The sequence below is a fragment of the Heterodontus francisci genome, chromosome 28 (genome assembly GCF_036365525.1).
Source record: "Heterodontus francisci isolate sHetFra1 chromosome 28, sHetFra1.hap1, whole genome shotgun sequence".
NCBI lineage: Eukaryota > Metazoa > Chordata > Chondrichthyes > Heterodontiformes > Heterodontidae > Heterodontus > Heterodontus francisci.
The window spans coordinates 20,843,362-20,863,281 of record NC_090398.1 but is presented as its reverse complement, the minus strand read 5'-3'; the positions used below and the strand labels follow the sequence as shown (position 1 = coordinate 20,863,281).

General features: G+C 47.5%; 1 protein-coding gene across 1 annotated transcript in view; it reads left to right on the top strand.

Annotated features, from left to right (window-relative positions):
• The window catches only part of LOC137385123 (NACHT, LRR and PYD domains-containing protein 3-like), a 104,237-nt gene extending 95,731 nt beyond the window's left edge, over positions 1 to 8,506 (top strand). Inside the window, exons 17-18 of the mRNA XM_068059924.1 lie at positions 7,172 to 7,339; positions 7,507 to 8,506. Coding sequence (XP_067916025.1) covers positions 7,172 to 7,339; positions 7,507 to 7,594 — 256 coding nt within the window. The 3' untranslated portion in view covers positions 7,595 to 8,506. The remainder of the gene's footprint in view (positions 1 to 7,171; positions 7,340 to 7,506) is intronic.
• The last annotated feature ends 11,414 nt before the right edge of the window (positions 8,507 to 19,920 follow it).

Here is a 19,920-nt window from a genome sequence, read left to right as displayed (position 1 = left end):
AGGGAAGGTCTTACGAGGAAAGGCTGAGGGACTTGAGGTTGTTTTCGTTGGAGAGAAGGAGGAGGAGAGGTGACTTAATAGAGACATATAAGATAATCAGACGGTTAGATAGGGTGGATAGTGAGCGTCTTTTTCCTCGGATGGTGATGGCAAACACGAGGGGACATAGCTTCAAGTTGAGGGGTGATAGATATAGGACAGATGTGAGAGGTAGTTTCTTTACTCAGAGAGTAGTAAGGGCGTGGAACGCCCTGCCTGCAGCAGTAGTAGATTCGCCAACTTTAAGGGCATTTAAGTGGTCATTGGATAGACATATGGATGAAAATGGAATAGTGCAGGTCAGATGGTTTCACAGGTCGGCGCAACATCGAGGGCCGAAGGGCCTGTACTGCGCTGTAATGTTCTAATTCTAATTCTGACTGATCTGGACCTGAATTTTAATAAACTGGGAGATTCAGGAGTGAAACTACCGTTTGACGCTCTGAGGAACCCGGACTGTAAAATACAGAAACTGAAGTAAGTGATAATTGTATATTAATTGTGTGCAGATAGTGGGCATTAACTGGGGTTTCACTTGAGCACATATAAATAGACATTTATCAATACTGTGGTGTGGTTGAGTGAGGAGGTGTATGTTTGTAATGCTAAACTCTAAATTAATGTAAGACTGAGTAAAGATTAGCTCCAGTAATATTCTTCACCAACTGGATTTCCAGAGTAGAATATGGTAACAGAGAATGGTCCCCTCAAGGTGAAGGGCGAAGGTTATGAAAAAAAGGCTGCGTTTGCTGACAATGTAACCACCAGGTGGCACTGCACTGGCACATGTGCAAATGCAGCCTGCTGCACTGAAATGTCACTGTCTGCGGTGTTCGGGTAGCTGCCAGGACTAAAGATGGAGCTGTTCAAATAATCACAGAAAGGCAACTGAAACACATGGCAGCACACAATGGCTGGACAGGGAGCGGGGTGTGTCGGGGGGGATGTGAGGTGGGAGCGGAGAGAGGGAGGGCTGGGGCAGAGGACGACCAGAGTGAGGATGGGGGGTGGGGGGAGTGGGGATGAAGAATGAAGAGGGGTGGGGAGAGGGGAGCGAAGAGCGGGGTGGGGAGCGAGTGGTGGGGAGTGAGCGGGAGGAAGCAGGGAGTGAGTGGCCTGCAGTCAGTGGCCGGGGGCTGGGGAGAAGGAGTGCACACTCGCACCCACCGCCACCAAGTTCTTCAGGCTACTCCCGCCCCCCCTCCCCCCACCGCTAACCCCCCACTTACTCCCCCCACTTACTCCCCCCGCTTCCCCCCTTCGCTCTCCCCCCGCTTCCTCCCTTCGCTCTCCCCCCGCTTCCTCCCCTCGCTCTCCCCCCGCTCGCTCTCCCCCCGTATCCCCCCCCTCGCTCTCTGCCCGCTTCCCCCCTCGATCTCTGCCCGCTTGCCCCCTCGCTCTCTTCCCGCTTCCCCCCCTTCGCGCTCTCCCCACTTCCCCCCTCGCTCTCTCCCCGCTTCCCCCTCACTCTCTCCCCCTTCCCCCCCCCTGCTTCTCTCCCCACTCGCTCTCTCTCGTTTTCTCCCCGTTTCCCCGCGTTATGTGATGACATCTTCTGCCCATGCACTAACCAGTCCTGGCAATGCGGAATGCCACACACGTGCAGAGAGTAGGAGCTTGTTTGCACATGTGTACAGCTCGGTGTAGTCTGATGATGTCAGGCTGCTCAATTCAACACAAAACAAAAACAATTGAACCCGAACTGCCTCACCCCTCAATAGCAGTGATCACCACTTCCACCCCCCGTCAAATACACCACTCCCTCCCGCGATTGCCGCTTCTCTTTCCCTCTCCCTCCCACACACATCTTCCTGCCGCTCCCGACTGCTCACCACTCCATTTCACCATTCTCTCCCATACCCGTCTGCTCGCTGTTCCCTCCCGCTGCTCGATCCCCACCTCACCACCCAGAGAAGCAGCGGGGGTGCTGGGGCTGTATGTGTGGGTGACAGAAGTGAGTCCAGCAGGAAGCGAGTGGCGGGATGGAGCAGGAGACGTGGCCGGGGCAGTTGGAGGGTGTGGGTGGGGATTTAGCGACTAGGCAGGATGGAGCAGTGAAGAGTCGGGAGTGGCGAGCAGGCGGGCACGGGAGAGAACAGTGGGAGAGAGCGAGGAAGAGAAGCAGCGACTGAGGCGTGATGGTGGGAGGGAGCGGGGTACTGTTGGAGGGAGAGAGATTGTGAACACGGCCATTGAGGGGTGAAGCAACACTCGGGCATTATTACGTCTGACGTCATTACATGGTGACGTTGACACACACGTGCACAGACCCATACTGGCAAGCTGACAAATGTTCAGACACAGTGATGACGTCAGTGATCGATCTGCACATGCTCTGCATTGTCAGGAGATATTCCGAAAAAAATAACAGACAAAAAACTACAATCCAAGCAGCAATGATCAGAAATAGCCGAAAGCAAGTGTAAATTGTTGGGCTTTGATTACCCTCCGATGTTCTCGGAATCTGAACCATATGACCAGGTGAGGTGAAAGTGATTGCTCTTGATATCGAGGCAGCATTTGACCGAGTGGGACATCAAGGAGCCCGAGGCAAATTGAAGTTAGTGGGAATCAGGGGGAAAACTCTCCACTGGTTGGTGTTATGAGCGAGGATGGAGGAGTGCACTGTCTTTCTCTAGTTCCACTTCTCCACAGGTCACAACATATATTTAAATGTTTTACCCAGTTACTGATACAGCCAATTATATACTTCATCTATTTCAGTTTCTGAATAAAAATCTACCAACCAAGTTTCTTTAATTTATTATAAAACAAGACTCATTTCATAAAGATACAAAGGTTATTAACACACAGGTTGAAATATGAAAGTATAAATATATTCCCTTCGAACATCAACACTTACAAGTTTCACACCATTTAAAAAACACTCTGCTTTTCTATTTTTACAACCAAAGTGAATAACTTTACACTTCCCTACATTATATTCCATCTACCATTCTCAACTGCTCAGATACTGAAGTAGTCCATGTCCCCATGAGGCCAGACCTGGACAATATCCAGGCTTGGGCTGATAAGTGCTAAGTAACATTCATGCCAAACAAGTGCCAGGCAATGCTCATCTTCAACAAGAGAGAATCTAACCATCTCCCCTTGACATTCAACGGCATTAATATTGCTGGATCCCCCACTATCAACATCCTGGGAGTTACCATTGACCAGAAACTGAACTGGAGCAGCATTATAAATACTGTGTCTACAAGAGCAGGTCTGAGGCTGGAAATTCTACAGTGAGTAGTCCACCCCCTGACTCCCCAAACCTGTCCACCATCTACAAGGCACAAATCAAGAGTGTGATAGAATACTGTCTACTTGCCTGAATGAGGGCAGCTCCAACAACACTCAGGAAGTTCAACACCATCCAGGATAAATGCAGCCCACTTGATCGACACCCCATTCACCACCTTAAACATTCACTCCCTCTACCAGGGACGGACAATAGCAGCAGAGTGTACCAGATACAAGATGCACTACAGCAACTCACCATGCCTCCTTCAACAGCACCTTCCAAACCCACGACCTCTTCCACCTCGAAGGAAAAGGCAGCAGATGCGTGGGAAGTTTTCCTCCAGGCCACACACCATCCTGACTTGGGAATATATCACCGTTCCTTCACTGTTGCTGGATCAACATCCTGGAATTCCCTCTCTAACAGCATTGTGGATGTACCTACACCAGATAGACTGCAGAGGTTCAAGAAGGCAGCTCACCACCACCTTCCCAAGGGCAATTAGGGATGGACAACAAATACTGGTCTTGCCAGTGACGCCCACATCCCACAAAACAAATAAGTATAAAAAATAACCAGTGGAAGAATGAAGTGGAGATGTGGACATGGGTTGTGTCCCGATGAGAAATCTGGAGAAATGTGTGTTTAAGTTCCCATCCCTAGGTGACCCAAAGAACATGAAACTAGTCATTTTTAGCGATGGTTCACATGCTAATCTTCCTGATGGGTATTCTAGTGCAGCTGGTTTCATAATATTACTGATGGGTGAAAATGGGAGATACCGTCCTTCAGCTCGGGAAGCTCAGAAAATAAAAAGGGTTGTTAAAAGTACTTCAGCTGATTGACACACTGGCCCTTGTGGAGACAGTGGATATGGGATTCTATTTGTCAAATATTGTAAGTGAGATTCTATACAAGGGGTTTACTGAAGATCACATACTCATTGAATGTTATGTAGATAATTGTTCATTGTTGGCTGATGCACATTCTACTAAAAGTGTCAGAAAAGGTTCCAGATCGACCTTGCTGGCTTGAAAGAAATGCCGGTTTAGTCTGAAAGAACGAGTTTGTGATGCAGAGGTTATGATAGATACACAACTCCAGCAGTCTCTGTCCATTCTAATTCATCCTTCCAATGCCATAGCGCCCGAGGCAGGAGGGCCATGAATCATGGTCGGCCCCATCCCTGGCGTTAAAGTCCCCCAGCAGGAACAAATGGTCGGTATTAGAAATGCTACTAATGATATTATGGAATTCCTTGTAGAACTGGTCTTTAACTTCAGGTGGGGAGCAGAGTGTTAGAGCTTAGATGCTGAGTAGGTGTACTGGACCAGAGACAGTGAGCAGTCCAATGGACAGTATGCGTTCCGAGCTATTTGAAGGTGGCTCTATCATGCTGAGCAAAGAGTTTCTGATGGCGAAGCACGCTCCATGCTGTCTTGGTTCTTCAGGATCCCTACCCTGCCAGTAGAAGGTGTAGTCTTGCTCTCTTAGACATCTGCTCACAGGCAGGCGTGTCTCCTGAAGTGCTGCAATGTCCACATTGAGTCTACTGAGCTCATTGTTAATGATGGCGGTCTTCCGAGAGTCATTGGTTTGTGTAAGGTTTTCCGACAGGCCAGGACACATAGTTCTGATGTTCCAGTTTGCAAAACGAAGGGCTGGTACCTTCTTTCCTTTTTTTGTCGTGCTGTTTGGTGCGGTGTTACAGTCCACTTGTCGGGCAATGACCCTGAGCTCCAAGCACCCATTGAAGCAAGTGGACTGTGGCAGGACAGAACCTTAGTGACCGGGGACTGCACGGTTTGAGGCGGGCAGAAGGGGGTGCGAGTGGGGAGGGGGGAAGGGGGTGCGAGTGGGGAGGGGGGAAGGGGGTGCGAGTGGGGAGGGGGGAAGGGGGTGCGAGTGGGGAGGGGGGAAGGAGGGTGCGAGTGGGGAGGGGGAAGGAGGGTGCGAGTGGGGAGGGGGGCGCGAGGGGTGCAAGGGGAGGAGTGGGTGTGAGGGGTTGGGGGAAGGGGTGTGAGGGGGTGGGGGAAGGGGAGGGAAGGGGTGTGAGGGGGTGCGAGGGGGTGGGGGAAGGGGAGGGAAGGGGTGTGAGGGGGTGGGGGAAGGGGAGGGAAGGGGTGCGAGGGGGTGGGGGAAGGGGAGGGAAGGGGTGCGAGGGGGTGGGGGAAGGGGTGCGAGGGGGTGGGGGAAGGGGAGGGAAGGGGTGCGAGGGGGTAAGGGGGTGGGGGAGGGAATGGGTGCGAGGGGGTAAGGGGGTGGGGGGAGGGAATGGGTGCGAGGGGGTAAGGGGGTGAGGGGGTGAGGGGGTAAGGGGGTGGGGGGAGGGAATGGGTGGGGGGGGTAAGGGGGTGGGGGGAGGGAATGGGTGGGGGGGGGTAAGGGGGTGGGGGGAGGGAATGGGTGCGAGGGGGTAAGGGGGTGGGGGGAGGGAATGGGTGCGAGGGGGTAAGGGGGTGGGGGGAGGGAATGGGTGCGAGGGGGGAAGGGGAGGGAAGGGGGGCGAGGGGGTGGGGGAAGGGGGGCGAGGGGGTGGGGGGCGAGGGGGTGGGGGAAGGGGTGCGAGGGGGGCGAGGGGGTGGGGGAAGGGGTGCGAGGGGGTAAGGGGGTGGGGGGAGGGAATGGGTGTGAGGGGGTAAGGGGGTGGGGGGAGGGAATGGGTGCGAGGGGGGAAGGGTGAGCGAGGAGGGAGGAGTGGGGGAAATGGTTGCAAGGGGGAGGGGAGTCGGAAGGGGGTGCGAGGGGGATGTGGGGGGAAGGCGAGGGGGATGTGGGGGGAAGGGGAGGGGGATGGGAGGGGGATGTGGGGGGAAGGGGAGGGGGATGGGAGGGGGATGCGAGGGGGAGTGGGTGTGTGGGGGGAAGGGGTGCGAGGGGGGAAGAGGGAGGGGGAGCGGGAAGGGGGGTGCGAGTGGGGAGGGGGGTTGCGAGGGGGAGTGGGTTGCGAGGGGGATACGAGGGGGGAGGGGGGTTGCGAGGGGGAGGGGGGTTGCGATGGGGATGCGAGGGGGAGGGGGTTGCGAGTGGGGAGGGGGGTTGCGATGGGGATGCGAGGGGGAGGGGGTTGCGAGTGGGGAGGGGGGTTACGAGGGGGGATGCGAGGGGGAGGGGGTTGCGAGGGGGGAGGGGGGGTTGCGAGGGGGGAGGGGGGGGTTGCGATGGGGATGCGAGGGGGAGGGGGATGCGAGGGGGAGGGGGTTGCGAGGGGGGAGGGGGGTTGCGATGGGGATGCGAGGGGGAGGGGGTTGCGAGGGGGGTTGCGATGGGGATGCGAGGGGGAGGGGGTTGCGAGGGGGGAGGGGGGGTGTGAGGGGGGAGGGGGGGGTGCGAGGGGAGGCTTCCGGCGGGGTTTGCGACCCTGGCGAGCGGGCCAGCCCACAGCCTGCACGGCCTCCTCGATGTCACCGTCCTCCAGGCTGACTCTGTCCTCCTGGTCACCATCCAGCTCACGGTGGAACTTCTTTCCCGGCTCCCAGCTGTGACGGTGGAAGGGCGACCGAGGCCGGATTGAGGTCCTGAGCCTCGACGACCACCTCATGGGCACTCGGGCCACCTGCTCCTCCCCATCGAGCTCCCAGTAGATGAATGAAGGGTTCACTGAAATAGCTGAACATTAAAGCTGCTCTTGTGCATTCTTGTGTATTCCAGCCTGAATTTCTCTCTCACCTGCTCTCCCTGGCTGCAGCTCTTAGTCCAGTCTTTCCTGTTTAGTTTGTTCAAATCCCATCTACTTTGTGGAAATGGTGAAGAATCTTTCAATATCTTTACTAATTCATATTATTAATTATTATATAATTATTATTTATTAATATCAGTAATAGTGTTATTAATGAACACTGGAGATTTACACTGATTCCTGTTATTTCTCTCTCTGATCCCCAGTCTATGGGGTGTCGGTCTCACAGATTCTTGTGTCGAGGATCTCGCCTCTGCTCTCAGTACAAAACAGTCACTGAAGTCTCTGAACCTGAGATCAAACTCCTTCACAGACCGATCTGTCCCCACTCTCCGCCGCCTCATACTGAACTGCAGGAATCTGGAGTGGATCCAGTGAGTGTTTGTGTTAATGTTTAATGTAATAAATAAAATATAAATGGGATTCAGTCACTCTTATCAGTAATATCTCTAATTATTATTGAAATATTAATCCCAGTCTCCCTGTTATTTACATTATTGTTCAGTCTGTTTATTTCCTGTTTAATTTTAATCTGTTTCAGGTTGTGGGGGAATCGGTTCAGTTCAAATGGAAAGAATCAGCTGCAGTCGCTGCAGGATACAAGACCCGGACTGAATGTGGTTGTGTGAACATTTCAATTTGTAACCATCACTGGTCTCTCTCTCTGAACATTTTTGGCCAATTTTCTGTCCTTCCCCTTTAATTGGCCGCGCTCCAGGTTTAATTCCTATTGGCTGTTTCACTGTTTCTAGTTCGAGCTGAGCGAGTGTCATCTCCCATTGTGACATCAGAGGCCCAGCAACAGGGTCACGTGACTCAGCCGCCCGGCCCCACAGCGCTGCTTCTGCAGGATATCCGGGACTGAATGTTCCCCAATGGGGCACTGGGGAAATGTACAGACAGGAAGGGTCCAGGGTGGGGCTCAGTCTGGGCTGCAGTGGGACACTGGTAATTACACTCAATATCCCTGGGTTTGGCAATTACATTATCCAGGGTTCACACTCAGTATCAGGACCCAGTGACCCTGCTGGGAAGTGAACCTGTGTGTGTTCAGGATGGAGACAGGCTCTGTTCAGCTTGGATAGATCCCACCGTCCAATAGATACCAATACCCAGTGTCTGGGGTCACCCAGAGGGAGTATCCTATTGGGGAGGTTCCTGACACTGATGCACCCAGGATGGGTCAGCACTGCGAGAGGAGAAATGGGGAAAGTGCCAGTCGGGAATCCCACTGTTCTGTCTGGGTGATCGTGAGCATTTATAGTGTTTAAGGATCCTGAACTTAACGTGTTTCTGGCACCAGCATGGGAGCAGGTACTGGTGTTACCATGGAAATTAAACATTGTGTACTTACTGTGGACTGAATTTTCAAACGGAATCACCTGAGACTGTAAACCATGAGATTGTGAAAAGGTGCAATGACCCTGTGAAACATCCTGAGGAAACTGAGGGGTCGATGAACGGACTTGTTACCTGTACTCACCTGGATTTGTATAATGACTTCCACTTGGAAATGTTTTATTAAACTTCACCTCTGTATCACTGCCTCCTGGATGATGTAACAGTACTGATGAGAATTGTTATTGTGTGATGTTGAATTAAATGATACATTATCTTAACAAGTACATCTCAGGACTTCTTACCAACTTCAAATTTGAGAATAGTTTCAGAGAGTTTTGACCATGGAATCCCTTCTTATATTTTCTGGTCATAGAAAAGCCTCTGGAGACTGAGTTCATTCAATCGTGACCTCACTATTGTTTGAATTGTCCAATTAGGAAACGATCTGTCCACCCAAACCAGGTCAGAATCTCAAAATCTCTGACTTCCCACACTCGGACTCCTATCAGCTCGAATGTGAACGCCTGGTAAAAGCAAGTAGAAATGATGTGGCCTTAACATCCAGCTAATTTGCCTCGGCACTACCTATATCTGAGCCTCTGAGATTCTGCTAAGGTGTTTATCTTTTACTTCTCACACAGCAGGTCACCTGTTTTCACACTCTACTGCATCTCTGTTGAAGTTTACTATTGACCAGGGTTATAAAGTTACAATCAGATCTAGGCTGATCAGGGTGATGTCAGGAAGCACTTCTCCCAATAAGAAAAGTGGAAATCTGGATCCTCACCGAAACGACTGTGGATGCTGAGGGTGTATTTGAAAAGTGAAAACATATTGATGGACCTGACTGATGAGTTAGACAATGTGTAAAGGCTGGTCAATGGGTTTAAGACACAGAGGGATTGAATGGCCTCCTAGTGGTCATGTTTGAGTTGTTATAATCACAGAGATGAGATTAATATACTGTTCATTTATGCCCCAGGAGGATTTACACAACGGAAGGTTTCGGGCCTTTTAGAATTGTTGATTTCAGACACATTTATTCTCTATTAGCGAGAGGGAGAATATGTGTGAGTAAAAAGGCAGAAAGGGTTAGGAAACAAATGTGAGTAAATTGAATGAAGAGACGGCAGGTTGATTGGCCTCTTATTATTGTTAAAGCTGGTCTATTCGTACCGAGTCCATTAGTCAGCCCTGAAAACGGTTTATTAGACAAACTAAGGCAAAGTGTGAAATCCCAGATATTACCTAAACCGGGGAATGTTACCTGTATTTTCTGCTTTTATTACTTGTTAAACTGGCTGCTTTATTTAAATTTCTCTGAAAACATTCAGCCAAGGGTGAGTAATCTTTCTGATCTCTTGGGCACCGCACCTTACACTTACTGAGTTCAGTATTTACATTTCAGGGTTTTGTGTTACTTCAAATAATTCAACTAAAATATGATATGGAGTGAACCACTGAATTTCACACATGTAAAAAGGTTAGTCTAGCAGTTATGGTGATACATTACAAGGTTATAACAGTAAGCATTGTAAGTTAATACAATACACCTTGTGTCCGTAAGTCGCTGCTTAAAATATCAGACTGTGGTTCTCCGTCCACTCCATTCATTACCACTGAGTCTTACAGTGATTTAGTCATTTCCAACACAGAAGGAGGACATTCAGCCCATCGAGTCCATGCCAGCTCTCCACAGAGCTATGCTGTCAGTCCCACTCCCTGGCTCGATCCCCGTAGCCCTGCAAGTCTATTTCTCTCAGGTGACCATCCAACTTCCTCTTGAAGTCATTGATCGTCTCCACTTCCACTACCCTTGTGGGCAGTGAGTTCCAGGTCATTACCACCCTGTGTAAAACAGTGTTTCCTCATATTCCCCCCGGCATCTTTTGCACAAAACTTTCAATCTGTGTCCCCAAGTCCTTGTAACATTTGTTGATGGGAACAGCTTTTCCTTGTTTAACTTATCGAAGCCTGTTATAATCTTATACACTTCTATTAAATCTCCCCTCAATCTCCCCTCAATCTCCTTTGTTCTAAAGAAAACTAACCCAGCTTTTCCACCTTAACCTTGTAACTAAATTCTCCATCCCTGGAACCAGTCTGGTAAATCTCCTCTGCACCCTCTCAAGGACCCTCACATCCTTCCTGAAGTGTGGTGACCAGAACTGGACACAGTTTTCTCCAGTTGGGGCCTCGCCAGAGCTTTATAAAGTTTCACCAAAACTTCCCTGCTTTTGTATCCCAAGATCCCACATACTTTACTAACTACTCTCTCAATATGCCCTGCCACATTCAAAGATCTATGCACAATCTATGACTTAAAATGGTAAACAGATGTATGTATAGTTTTACTGAGGTTCTGAGAGAGCAGAGAGCAACTGTTGGAGACACACACACAAATACAGACACAGAAACACACACAGACAGACAGAAACACACACACACAGACAGAGTGACTGAGGGACAAAGAGCAACAGAAGTATTTTTAAATTTCCAGAAGGAATTCAATAAAGTCAATCTTTGATTTAAAAATGAACAATTGATTTTGCATCAATGAGTATTTGCAGAAGACATTTCCAAACGAATACCACCTTTTGTGTGGAGAAGTGTTTCCTAACTTCACTCCTGAAATGTCTGCCTCTCATTTTTAGACTATGCTCACTTGTCCCAGACTCCCCAACCTACCGAAATAGTTTTACCCAAACTACCCCATCAATTCCCTTTAATATCTCAACAACATTGATCAAATCAGCCCTGACCCACCTAAATTCGAGGGAATACATACCTAGCTTGTGTAATATCACCTCGTAATTAACCCTTGGAGTCCAGTTATCATTCTGGTAAATCTACACTGCACTCAAATGGACATGGAACTCCCACCCCACCCCCCGCCAAGTCTCTTTGCACCTCCAGTGTTTCTAGTTTTTCATATCTATAAAGTTTCTGTTCTGTTCTTTTTTGCTGACATTGAAATTCATCCACCACAGTTTTGCTCATTCACGTGAGACATTAATATCTCTTAGTAAATTTATGCTTCTAGCTACACTGCTGACAATGCTGCCTATTTCTGTGTCAATGGCAAACCTGGGAATGTGGCATTCTTCCCCATCATCTTCAATCATTAATAAATACAGTAAAACTGAGACACACACAGGCTTTGTACCAGCAGACAGGAGGGAATCATTCCATCCTAGAGGTTTTTAATTCCAGATTTATGTTTTTTCAAAGAAAAAATCAGAATTCAAGTTCCCAGCAGTTAGTGTGGGATTTGAACTCCTGCTTTTTTCAATCATCAGCTCAGGCCTTCAAATTAAAACCATTAAAAAGAGATTCACTTTCCTACTGCTATTGTCTGACTGTCTCAGGTTTTGTATATTGTTCCCTTCATGTGGTGAATTGTAAACACCTTCAATTCTGTGTATTTGCAAGGGATACAAATCAAATTCTCACCTTATCTCATCAACCAAAACCTGCAAGTCCATTCAAACCCCCCTGATTCCTGTCTCTGTAAAGATATCTCACATTTCTACAATGCAGGAATGTCTGAATGGAAACAGCTTTTGACACATTTCCCGACACATTTCAGGATGAGGAGCAAGTTACAACTCACAGATTCCAAGCCCCAAATTGAGCTTTATGGTAGAAAAGGTAACATTGATGAAATCCCAGGTCTCTCTGTCCTGGCACCAATTCTAACATTGTACCATTTAGTTTATATCACTCAGTCTTCCTTCCAAAATGCATCATTTCACATTTCTCAGCATTGAAGTTAACCTGCTATGTGTCTGTCCAATGATAGGTTGGATAGTAAGCTGTCAAGAGGACATAAAGAGTCTACAAAGAGATTTCGATAGGTTAAGTGAGTGAGCAAAAAAGATGGAGTATAATCTGGGAAAATGTGAGCTTGTCCACTTTAGCAGGAAGAATAAAAAGCAGTATATTATTTAAATGGAGAGAGACTGCAGAACTGTACAGCAGAGGGATCTGGGTGTCCTGGTACATGAATGACAAAATGTTACTATGCAGGTACAGCGAGTGATTAGGAAGGCAAATGGAATGTTGTTGTTTATTGCAAGGTGAATAGAATATAAAAGTAGGGAAGGGTTGCTACAGCTGTACAGGGCATAAGTTAGAGCACATCTGGAGTACTGTGGACTGTTTTGGTCTCCTTACTTAAGAAATTATATAATTGCATCAGAAGTAGTTCAGAGAAGGTTCACTAGGCTGATTCCTGGATGAAGGGGTTATCTTACAAGGAAAGGTTGAACAGGTTGGACCTATTCCCACTGGAGATTTGAAGAATGAGAGGTGATCTTATTGAAACATCTCAGGTCCTGAGGGAACTGGACAGGGAGGATTCTGAGAGGATGTTTCCACTTGTTGGGGAGACTAGAACTAGGGAACACAGTTTAAAAATTAGGGACATCCCATTTAAAACTAAGATCAGGAGAAATGTTTTTCTCTCAGAGGGTGGTTAATCTGTGGAATTCTCTTCCCCAGAGAGCAGTGGAGGCTGGATCATTGAATATATTCAAGGCTGAGTTAGATAGATTTTTGATCAATTAGGGAGTCAAGGGTTATGGGGGTCAGACAGGAAAGTGGAGTTGAGGTCACAATCAGATCAGCCATTGAATGGCAGAGCAGGCTCGTGGGGCCGAATGGCCTACTCCTGCTCCTAATTCATTTGTTCTTGTGTGTTCCATTTCACCAGACTGCCTCTATCCTCCTAAAGTCTGCTACTACTCCCCTGTTTATTACATTGCAGATGACACAAACATTGGCAAACATTGAAGTTATGCCCTGTAAACCCAAGTCCAAGTCATTAGTATATATCAAAAAGATCAGTGGTTCTAATATAAACCTCCACTATATACCTCCCTTCAGTCTGAAACAACCATTGTCCACTCTCTCAGCCAATGTCGTATCCACTCAGCCACTGCCCCTTTCATCCATGGAGCACTAATATTGCTAACGGGTCTATTATGAGGCACCGTTAAGTCCTCCCCATGAGGACCCTGGTCCCAGACCTCTCTGTTTCTACTCTCCCATCAACATTCCCCAGACAGGTACAGCATGGATTAGATGCAGAGTAATGCTCCCTCTACACTGTCCCATCCAACATTCCCAGGGCAGGAAGATCATGGGGTGGATACAGAAAGAATCTCACTCTACACTGTCAGAAACAGACACAGTGAGAGACAGAAAGTGAGAAACAGAGAGACATAGACTGACAGGGTGACTGAGAGTGAAAGAAGGATATTTAACATCGGATATTGGAAGAGGAGGATGCAATTTAACTCCACAACCCTGTTCCAGCATTCAATGGAGTGTTTGATGGGCTACATTAATCGGCCGTATACAGTCCTGTATCAGGCTGTGAAGAAGCAGAGCATGTTCAGTACACAACGGGTCAAAGGGAATGATTCACACCTGTCTGCTACTGGGAAGAAAGACTGACCTTGACATCAAGGCAGCGTTTGACTGAGTGTGGCATCGAGGAGCCTGAGTAAAATTGAAGTCAGTGGGAATCAGGGGGAAAACACTTTGCTGGTTTGAATCATACCGAGCACTAAGGAAGATTGTTGTGGTTGTTGGAAGTCAATCATCTCAGTCCCTGGCCACCACTGCAGGAGTTCCTCAGGGTAATGTCCTCAGCCCAACCATCTTCAGCTGAGATCCCAGCAGAAAATGCTGGATATACTGAGCAGGGCAAGCAGCATCTGTGGAGAGAGAAATAGAGTTAGCGATTCAGCTCAATGGTTTCCAGATTTCCAGCATCCACAGTATTTGCCTCTGATAATGTAGCAATCCAGAGCCACATGCACCAAGGCTCAGACAACATTCAGGCTTGGGCCGACCAGTGGCAATTAACATTCACATCACCCAAGTGCCAGGCAATGACCATCTGCAATACGAGAGAATCCAACCACCTCCCCATGGCATTCAAAGCATTATCCCATCGCTGAATCCACCAGCATCAACGTCCTGGGGAAACATTGACATCAAACTTAACTGAATGAAACAATAGTTTTTTCACCATCTCTCTGAGACAGAGAGACACAGATAAAGAATGTGAATGGACCTTGACAGAACCTCAGTAAATTGTTCCAACCGTTGATAACGATAGAAATCAAGGATTATATCAGAGCAAAGGAAGAGGCATATAACGTTAGCCCCTTTATAACTGTATCCTTTAGTTTAGATTGCCTCTCCTCCTTCTTCCTACCTGTGGAGGTGGATGATGTGGGCATGGTTCTTAATGAATACCATGTCTCTGTCTTCATAAAAGAGGGGGAACGATGCAGACAGTGTAGTTAAAGAGGAGGGTGTGAAATATTGGATGGGATAAACAGAGTGAGAGGGAATTATTAAGGTGTTTGGCAGTTTTGAAAGTGAATAAATGGTCAGGCCTGGATGTACTGGAGTCAGTTCAGAGAAGGTTCACTGGGCTGATTCCTGGGATGAAGGGGTTGTCCTATGAGGAATGTTTGACCAGGTTGGACCTGTACACATTGGAGTTTAGAAGAATGAGAGGTAATCTTATTGAAACATACAAGATTCTGAGGGGACTTTACAGGGCGGATGCTGGGAGGATGTTCCACTTGTGGGGGAGTCTGGAACTAGGGGGCACAGTTTAAAAATAAAGAGTCTCCCATTTATGACAAAGATGAGGAGGAATTTTTTTTCTCTCAGCGGTTGGTTAGACTCTGGAATTCTCTTCCCCAGAGAGCAGTGGAGGTTGTGTCATTGAATATATTCAAGGCTCAGTTAGACAGATTTATGAGCAACAAGGGAGTCAAAGGTTATGGGGGATAGGCAAGAAAATGGAGTTAAGGCCACTATCAGATCAGTCATGATCTTATTGAATGGCAGAGCAGGCCCAAGGGGCTGAATGGCCTCCTCCTACTCCTATTTCTTATGATCTTGTGTATAAAATGGAGGGTGTTCTCACCAGATGTGTAAAATGGAGGGCGGGGCCACATACACCTCTCACATTTTAAACCAATTTTTATAACAGACACAAGGCCATGTGTAAGATGGGGTCTAGTGCAGTCCTAACTAGTGCATTGATAACTGAGGCTAGTGTAAAAGGTAGCGAGGGTGCAGAATTTTTCAAATGCATTCAGGGAACTATTTTAGGCCAGTACGTAGCAAGGCCAACAAGAGATGGGTCAGTTCTACACTTAGTTTTCGGGAATGAAGCTGGGCCGCTGGAAGGCAAGTTAGAAAAAGTGGACTGGGAAAAGCTACTTGAAGGTAAATCAGTGTCAGAGCAGTGAGAGTGAATCATTTCATCTTGGAGGATTTATTATTCCAGATTTATTCTTTATTTTCAGAGAAATTCAAATTCACAAAAGACATTCACCTTCCGACTGTTGACTGACTGTCTCAGCTTTTGCATTTTAGAACAAAGAACAAAGAACAGTACAGCACAGGAACAGGCCATTCGGCCCTCCAAGCCTGCGCTGATCTTGATGCCTGCCTAAACTAAAACCTTCTGCACTTCCGGGGACCATATCCCTCTATTCCCATCCTATTCATGTGTTTGTCAAGATGCCTCTTAAACGTCGCTATCGTATATTGTCCCCAATCTTTTTCTTTCATGTGTCTAATGTTAGTCAGACATTGTGAACCACTTCAATCTCTCAGGACATCTACTGTAAAGACCTTCAGTTGTGTGTATCTGCAAGGGACTCAATCCACAATCGAATTCACAGCATATTCAATCAAACAAAATCTTCAACTTCATTCAAACACCCCGATATCCTGTCTCTGCACAGATAACTGACAGTTCCACAATGCAGGAATGTCTGAATTGAAAGAAAGAAACGTCAGCTGTATTTTAAACATTGAGACTGAAATATTTCAGGAGCCTACTCAACCAAGAAGTATTCAGAGAAAAGTCAGGATAGGTATTGAAAGAGAAAGAGAGTGAGCGAAATGGAAAGACAGAGAGACAGAGAGACTGCCTGCTCCTGTATGTGTAACGTACTGTGGGTAGAACGTCAAGTCTCTCTGTTCCTGTACCCATTTTAACATTGTACCATTTAGTTTATATTGCCTGTCCCACAGTCTTCCTTCTAAAATCCATCACTTCACATTTCTCAGCATTGAAGTTAACCAGCCGTGTGTCTGTCCAATTCACCAGACTGCCAATAGCTTCCTGAAGTCTGCTACTATTCTCTTCTCTCTTTACTACATTTCCAAAGTTTTGTGTTATAGAAACAGAGAAAAATAGGAGCAGGAGTAGGCCGTTCAGCCCTTCGAGCCTGCTCCGTCATTCAATATCATCATGGCTTATCATCCAAACTCAGTAACCTCTTCCCGCTTTCTCCCTGTATCCCTTGATCTCATTAGCCCTGAGATCTATATCTAACTCTTTCTTGAATATATTTAATGATTTGGCCTCAACTGCTTTCTGTGGTAGAGAATTCTACAGGTTCATCACTCTCTGGGTGAAGATATCTCTCTGCATCTCAATCCTAAATGGCTTACACCTTATCCTTAGACTGTGACCCCTGGTCATGGACTCCCCCCGCCATCGGGAACATCCTTCCTGTATCTAGTCTGTCCAGTCCTGTTAGAATTTTGCAGGTTTCTATGAGATCCCCTCTCATTCTTCTAAACTTTAACGAATACAAGCCTAATCAACCCAATCTCTCTTCATACGTTAGTCCCAGGAATCAGTCTAGTAAACCTTCTTTACACTCCCTCCAGAGCAAGAACATCCTTCCTCAGATAAGGAGACCAAAACTGCACACAATCCTCCAGATGTGGTCTCACCAAGGCCTTGTATAATTGCAGCAAGACATCCTCGCTCCTGTACTCGAATCCTCTCGCTATGAAGGCCAACATACCATTTGCCTTCTTAACTGCCTGCTGCACCTGCATGCTTACCTTCAGCGATGGTGCACAAGGACACACAGGTCTCGCTGCACCTCCCCCTTTCCCAATTTATCGCTGTTCAGATAATAATCTGCCTTTCTGTTTTTGCCACCAAAGTGGATAACCTCACATTTATCCACATCTGCCATGTATTTGCCCACTCACTCAACCTGTCCAAATCACACTGGAGTTTCTCTGCATCCTCCTCACAGCTCACACTCCTTTGATGTTCTGCCCTGGAAACCCAAGTCAGGTCATTAATATACATCAGCAAGAGCAGTGGTTCCATACAAACCTCTGGGGGACATCACTCTATACCTCCCTCCAGTCTGAAACAACCGTTCACCACTACTCTCTGTGTTCTGTCTCTTGGTCAATGTTAGATACAGAAGTGAGGGAGGCATAGAGAGAGACAGAGAGAGGGTGGGATAGAGAGGTGAGACATCAAAGAGAGTGAGACAGAGTGAGAGAGAGACACAGCAAGGGAGACAGAGAGAGGTAGAGAGGGAGCGAGACAGAAGCATGGAGTGATCGAGTGACAGAAACAGACAGAGGGAGAGGGAGAGAGAGAGAGAGACAGAAAGAGGATGCGAGAGAGGAAGAGAGGGAGAGAGAGACAGAGCAAGAGGGACAGACAGGCATGGAGTGAGACAGTAACAGAAACAGAGAGAGGGAGAGCGCGATAGAGGGCGAGCGAGAGGGAAAAGAGAGGGAGAGAGAGACGGAACAGGGAGAGAGAGAGACAGAGCAGGGAGACAGGCAGGCATGGAGTGAGAGAGTGACAGAAACAGAGAGAGGGAGGGAAAGAGAGAGAGAGAGATGGAGACAAGGAGACAGAGTGAGATGGAGAGAGAGACAGAGAGGGAGGGATGGAGGGAGAGACAAAGAGGAGACATCGAGACAGAGAGAGGGAGGGAGAGATAAACAGAGAGACAGAGAGAGGGAGACGAAGTGAGGGAGACATAGAGAGACAGAGAGCGGGAGACGAAGTGAGGGAGGCATAGAGAGACAGAGAGGGAGGCAGAGAGAGACAAAGGGGGAAAGAGAAAAAGAGAGATGTAGAGAGTGAGGGAGGGAGAGAGAGAGAGGGAGGCATAGAGAGACAGAGAGCGGGAGGGTGAGAGAGAGACATAGAGTGGGAGGGAGGGAGAGAGAGAGAGACAGAGAGGGATGGAATGGGAGACGAAGTGACGGGGGGTAGAGAGACAGACATACAGAGAGAGGGAGCAAGAAAGAGAGGGAGGGAGAGACATGTAGGGAGAGAGAGAGAGAGAAATAGAGGGAGGGGAGTGAAAGAAAGGCAGAGAGGGAGAAGAGAGCGAGACAGAGAGAGAGACAGAGACAGAGCAAGGGAGACAGAGAGAGTAAGAGAGGGCAGACAGAGGCTTGGAGTGAGAGAGCGACAGAAACAGAGAGAGGGAGGGAGAGAGAGAGAAAGCGAAAGGGAGAGAGAGAGACAGAGAGATGGTTTCCAGATTTCCAGCATCCACAAAATTTTGCCTCAGATAAAGGGACCCTGCACTGCCAGAACTGTCCCAAACTTTTAACCTGTCTGGACCCCTCATGACTTTGAACACAGAACACAGAACAAACCTAAAATGGCTGACTGATATTTGTGGTTTTCTACGTTCTGAGAGAGGAGAGAGAGTCAGACAGGCAGATAGAGAGAAAACACAGACCGAGAGGGTGAGTGAGACACAGAGAGTGATAGCAGTAATTTTGTCATAGAATATAGGAAGAGAAGGAGGCCATTTAGCCCTTCAACCCTGTTCTGTCATTAAACAAGCTCATGGCTGATCTGTGATCTAAGACCATATACCAGTCTTGGCCCCTTATCACTTAATACTTTTGGTGAACAATAATCTATCAAACTCAGATTTAAACATTAACAAGTGGCTCAGCATCAATTGCCGTTTGTGGAAGAGAGTTCCACTTGCTCCGGTACAGTTTGAGATTTAAAAAATCCTCCTTCCCCGTAAATCCCCTCAGCCTTTTCACTCAGCTCCCTCCAGACGGAATTGGCAACAAGACAGCAAGAAACAAACAGGAAACAGGGATTTCAGGAGAGAAAGGTTTCACCTGATGTTCTTGTCACAGGATTCTCTGTCATGGGAGAGGTCATCGCAGATCCTACAGAAATAAACAACTCATTAATATCAGACAGAGAATTGGAGTAAAATAGAGACCAGATCGGTGAAAGCTTTCAGTCTGTCATAAAAAGTGAAATGGTTAAACAATGTTGTTATGGGAGAGGCCTGGCCTCCATTTGACTCCATTCAGATGGACGGATGGATATTAATATAAATAAAGATATATATTTGTCTCGGTTGGAGATGGAATCATTTCTGGTCGTGAGAATGTCTTCAGTCTTGTTACTAGCTATCAGCCGCTGTATACAATTTCTAATTGCTCTGGTTTGATGTGGGTAATATTTATGTTTGAAAGGATGGGGTGAATCTTATAACAATTGCCAGAGATGAAGTGGGATTGAGGGACTGGAGTAAAGGTCAGTAACAGTGCAATTCACTTTACACGACTGAGTAACAAACTCTGTTGTGTTAAAGTTTAATAAATCACACTTGTGTTGCACTGTGACAATTGTTAGCAGTTTTTTTTAACAATAGGGATTGTTTTACTCACAGGATTTTCGATTGTATTTTCCTTTATTGGCCGATGTATAGAATATAAGAGCAGGGAGGTTATGCTGGAACTGCATAAAACACTA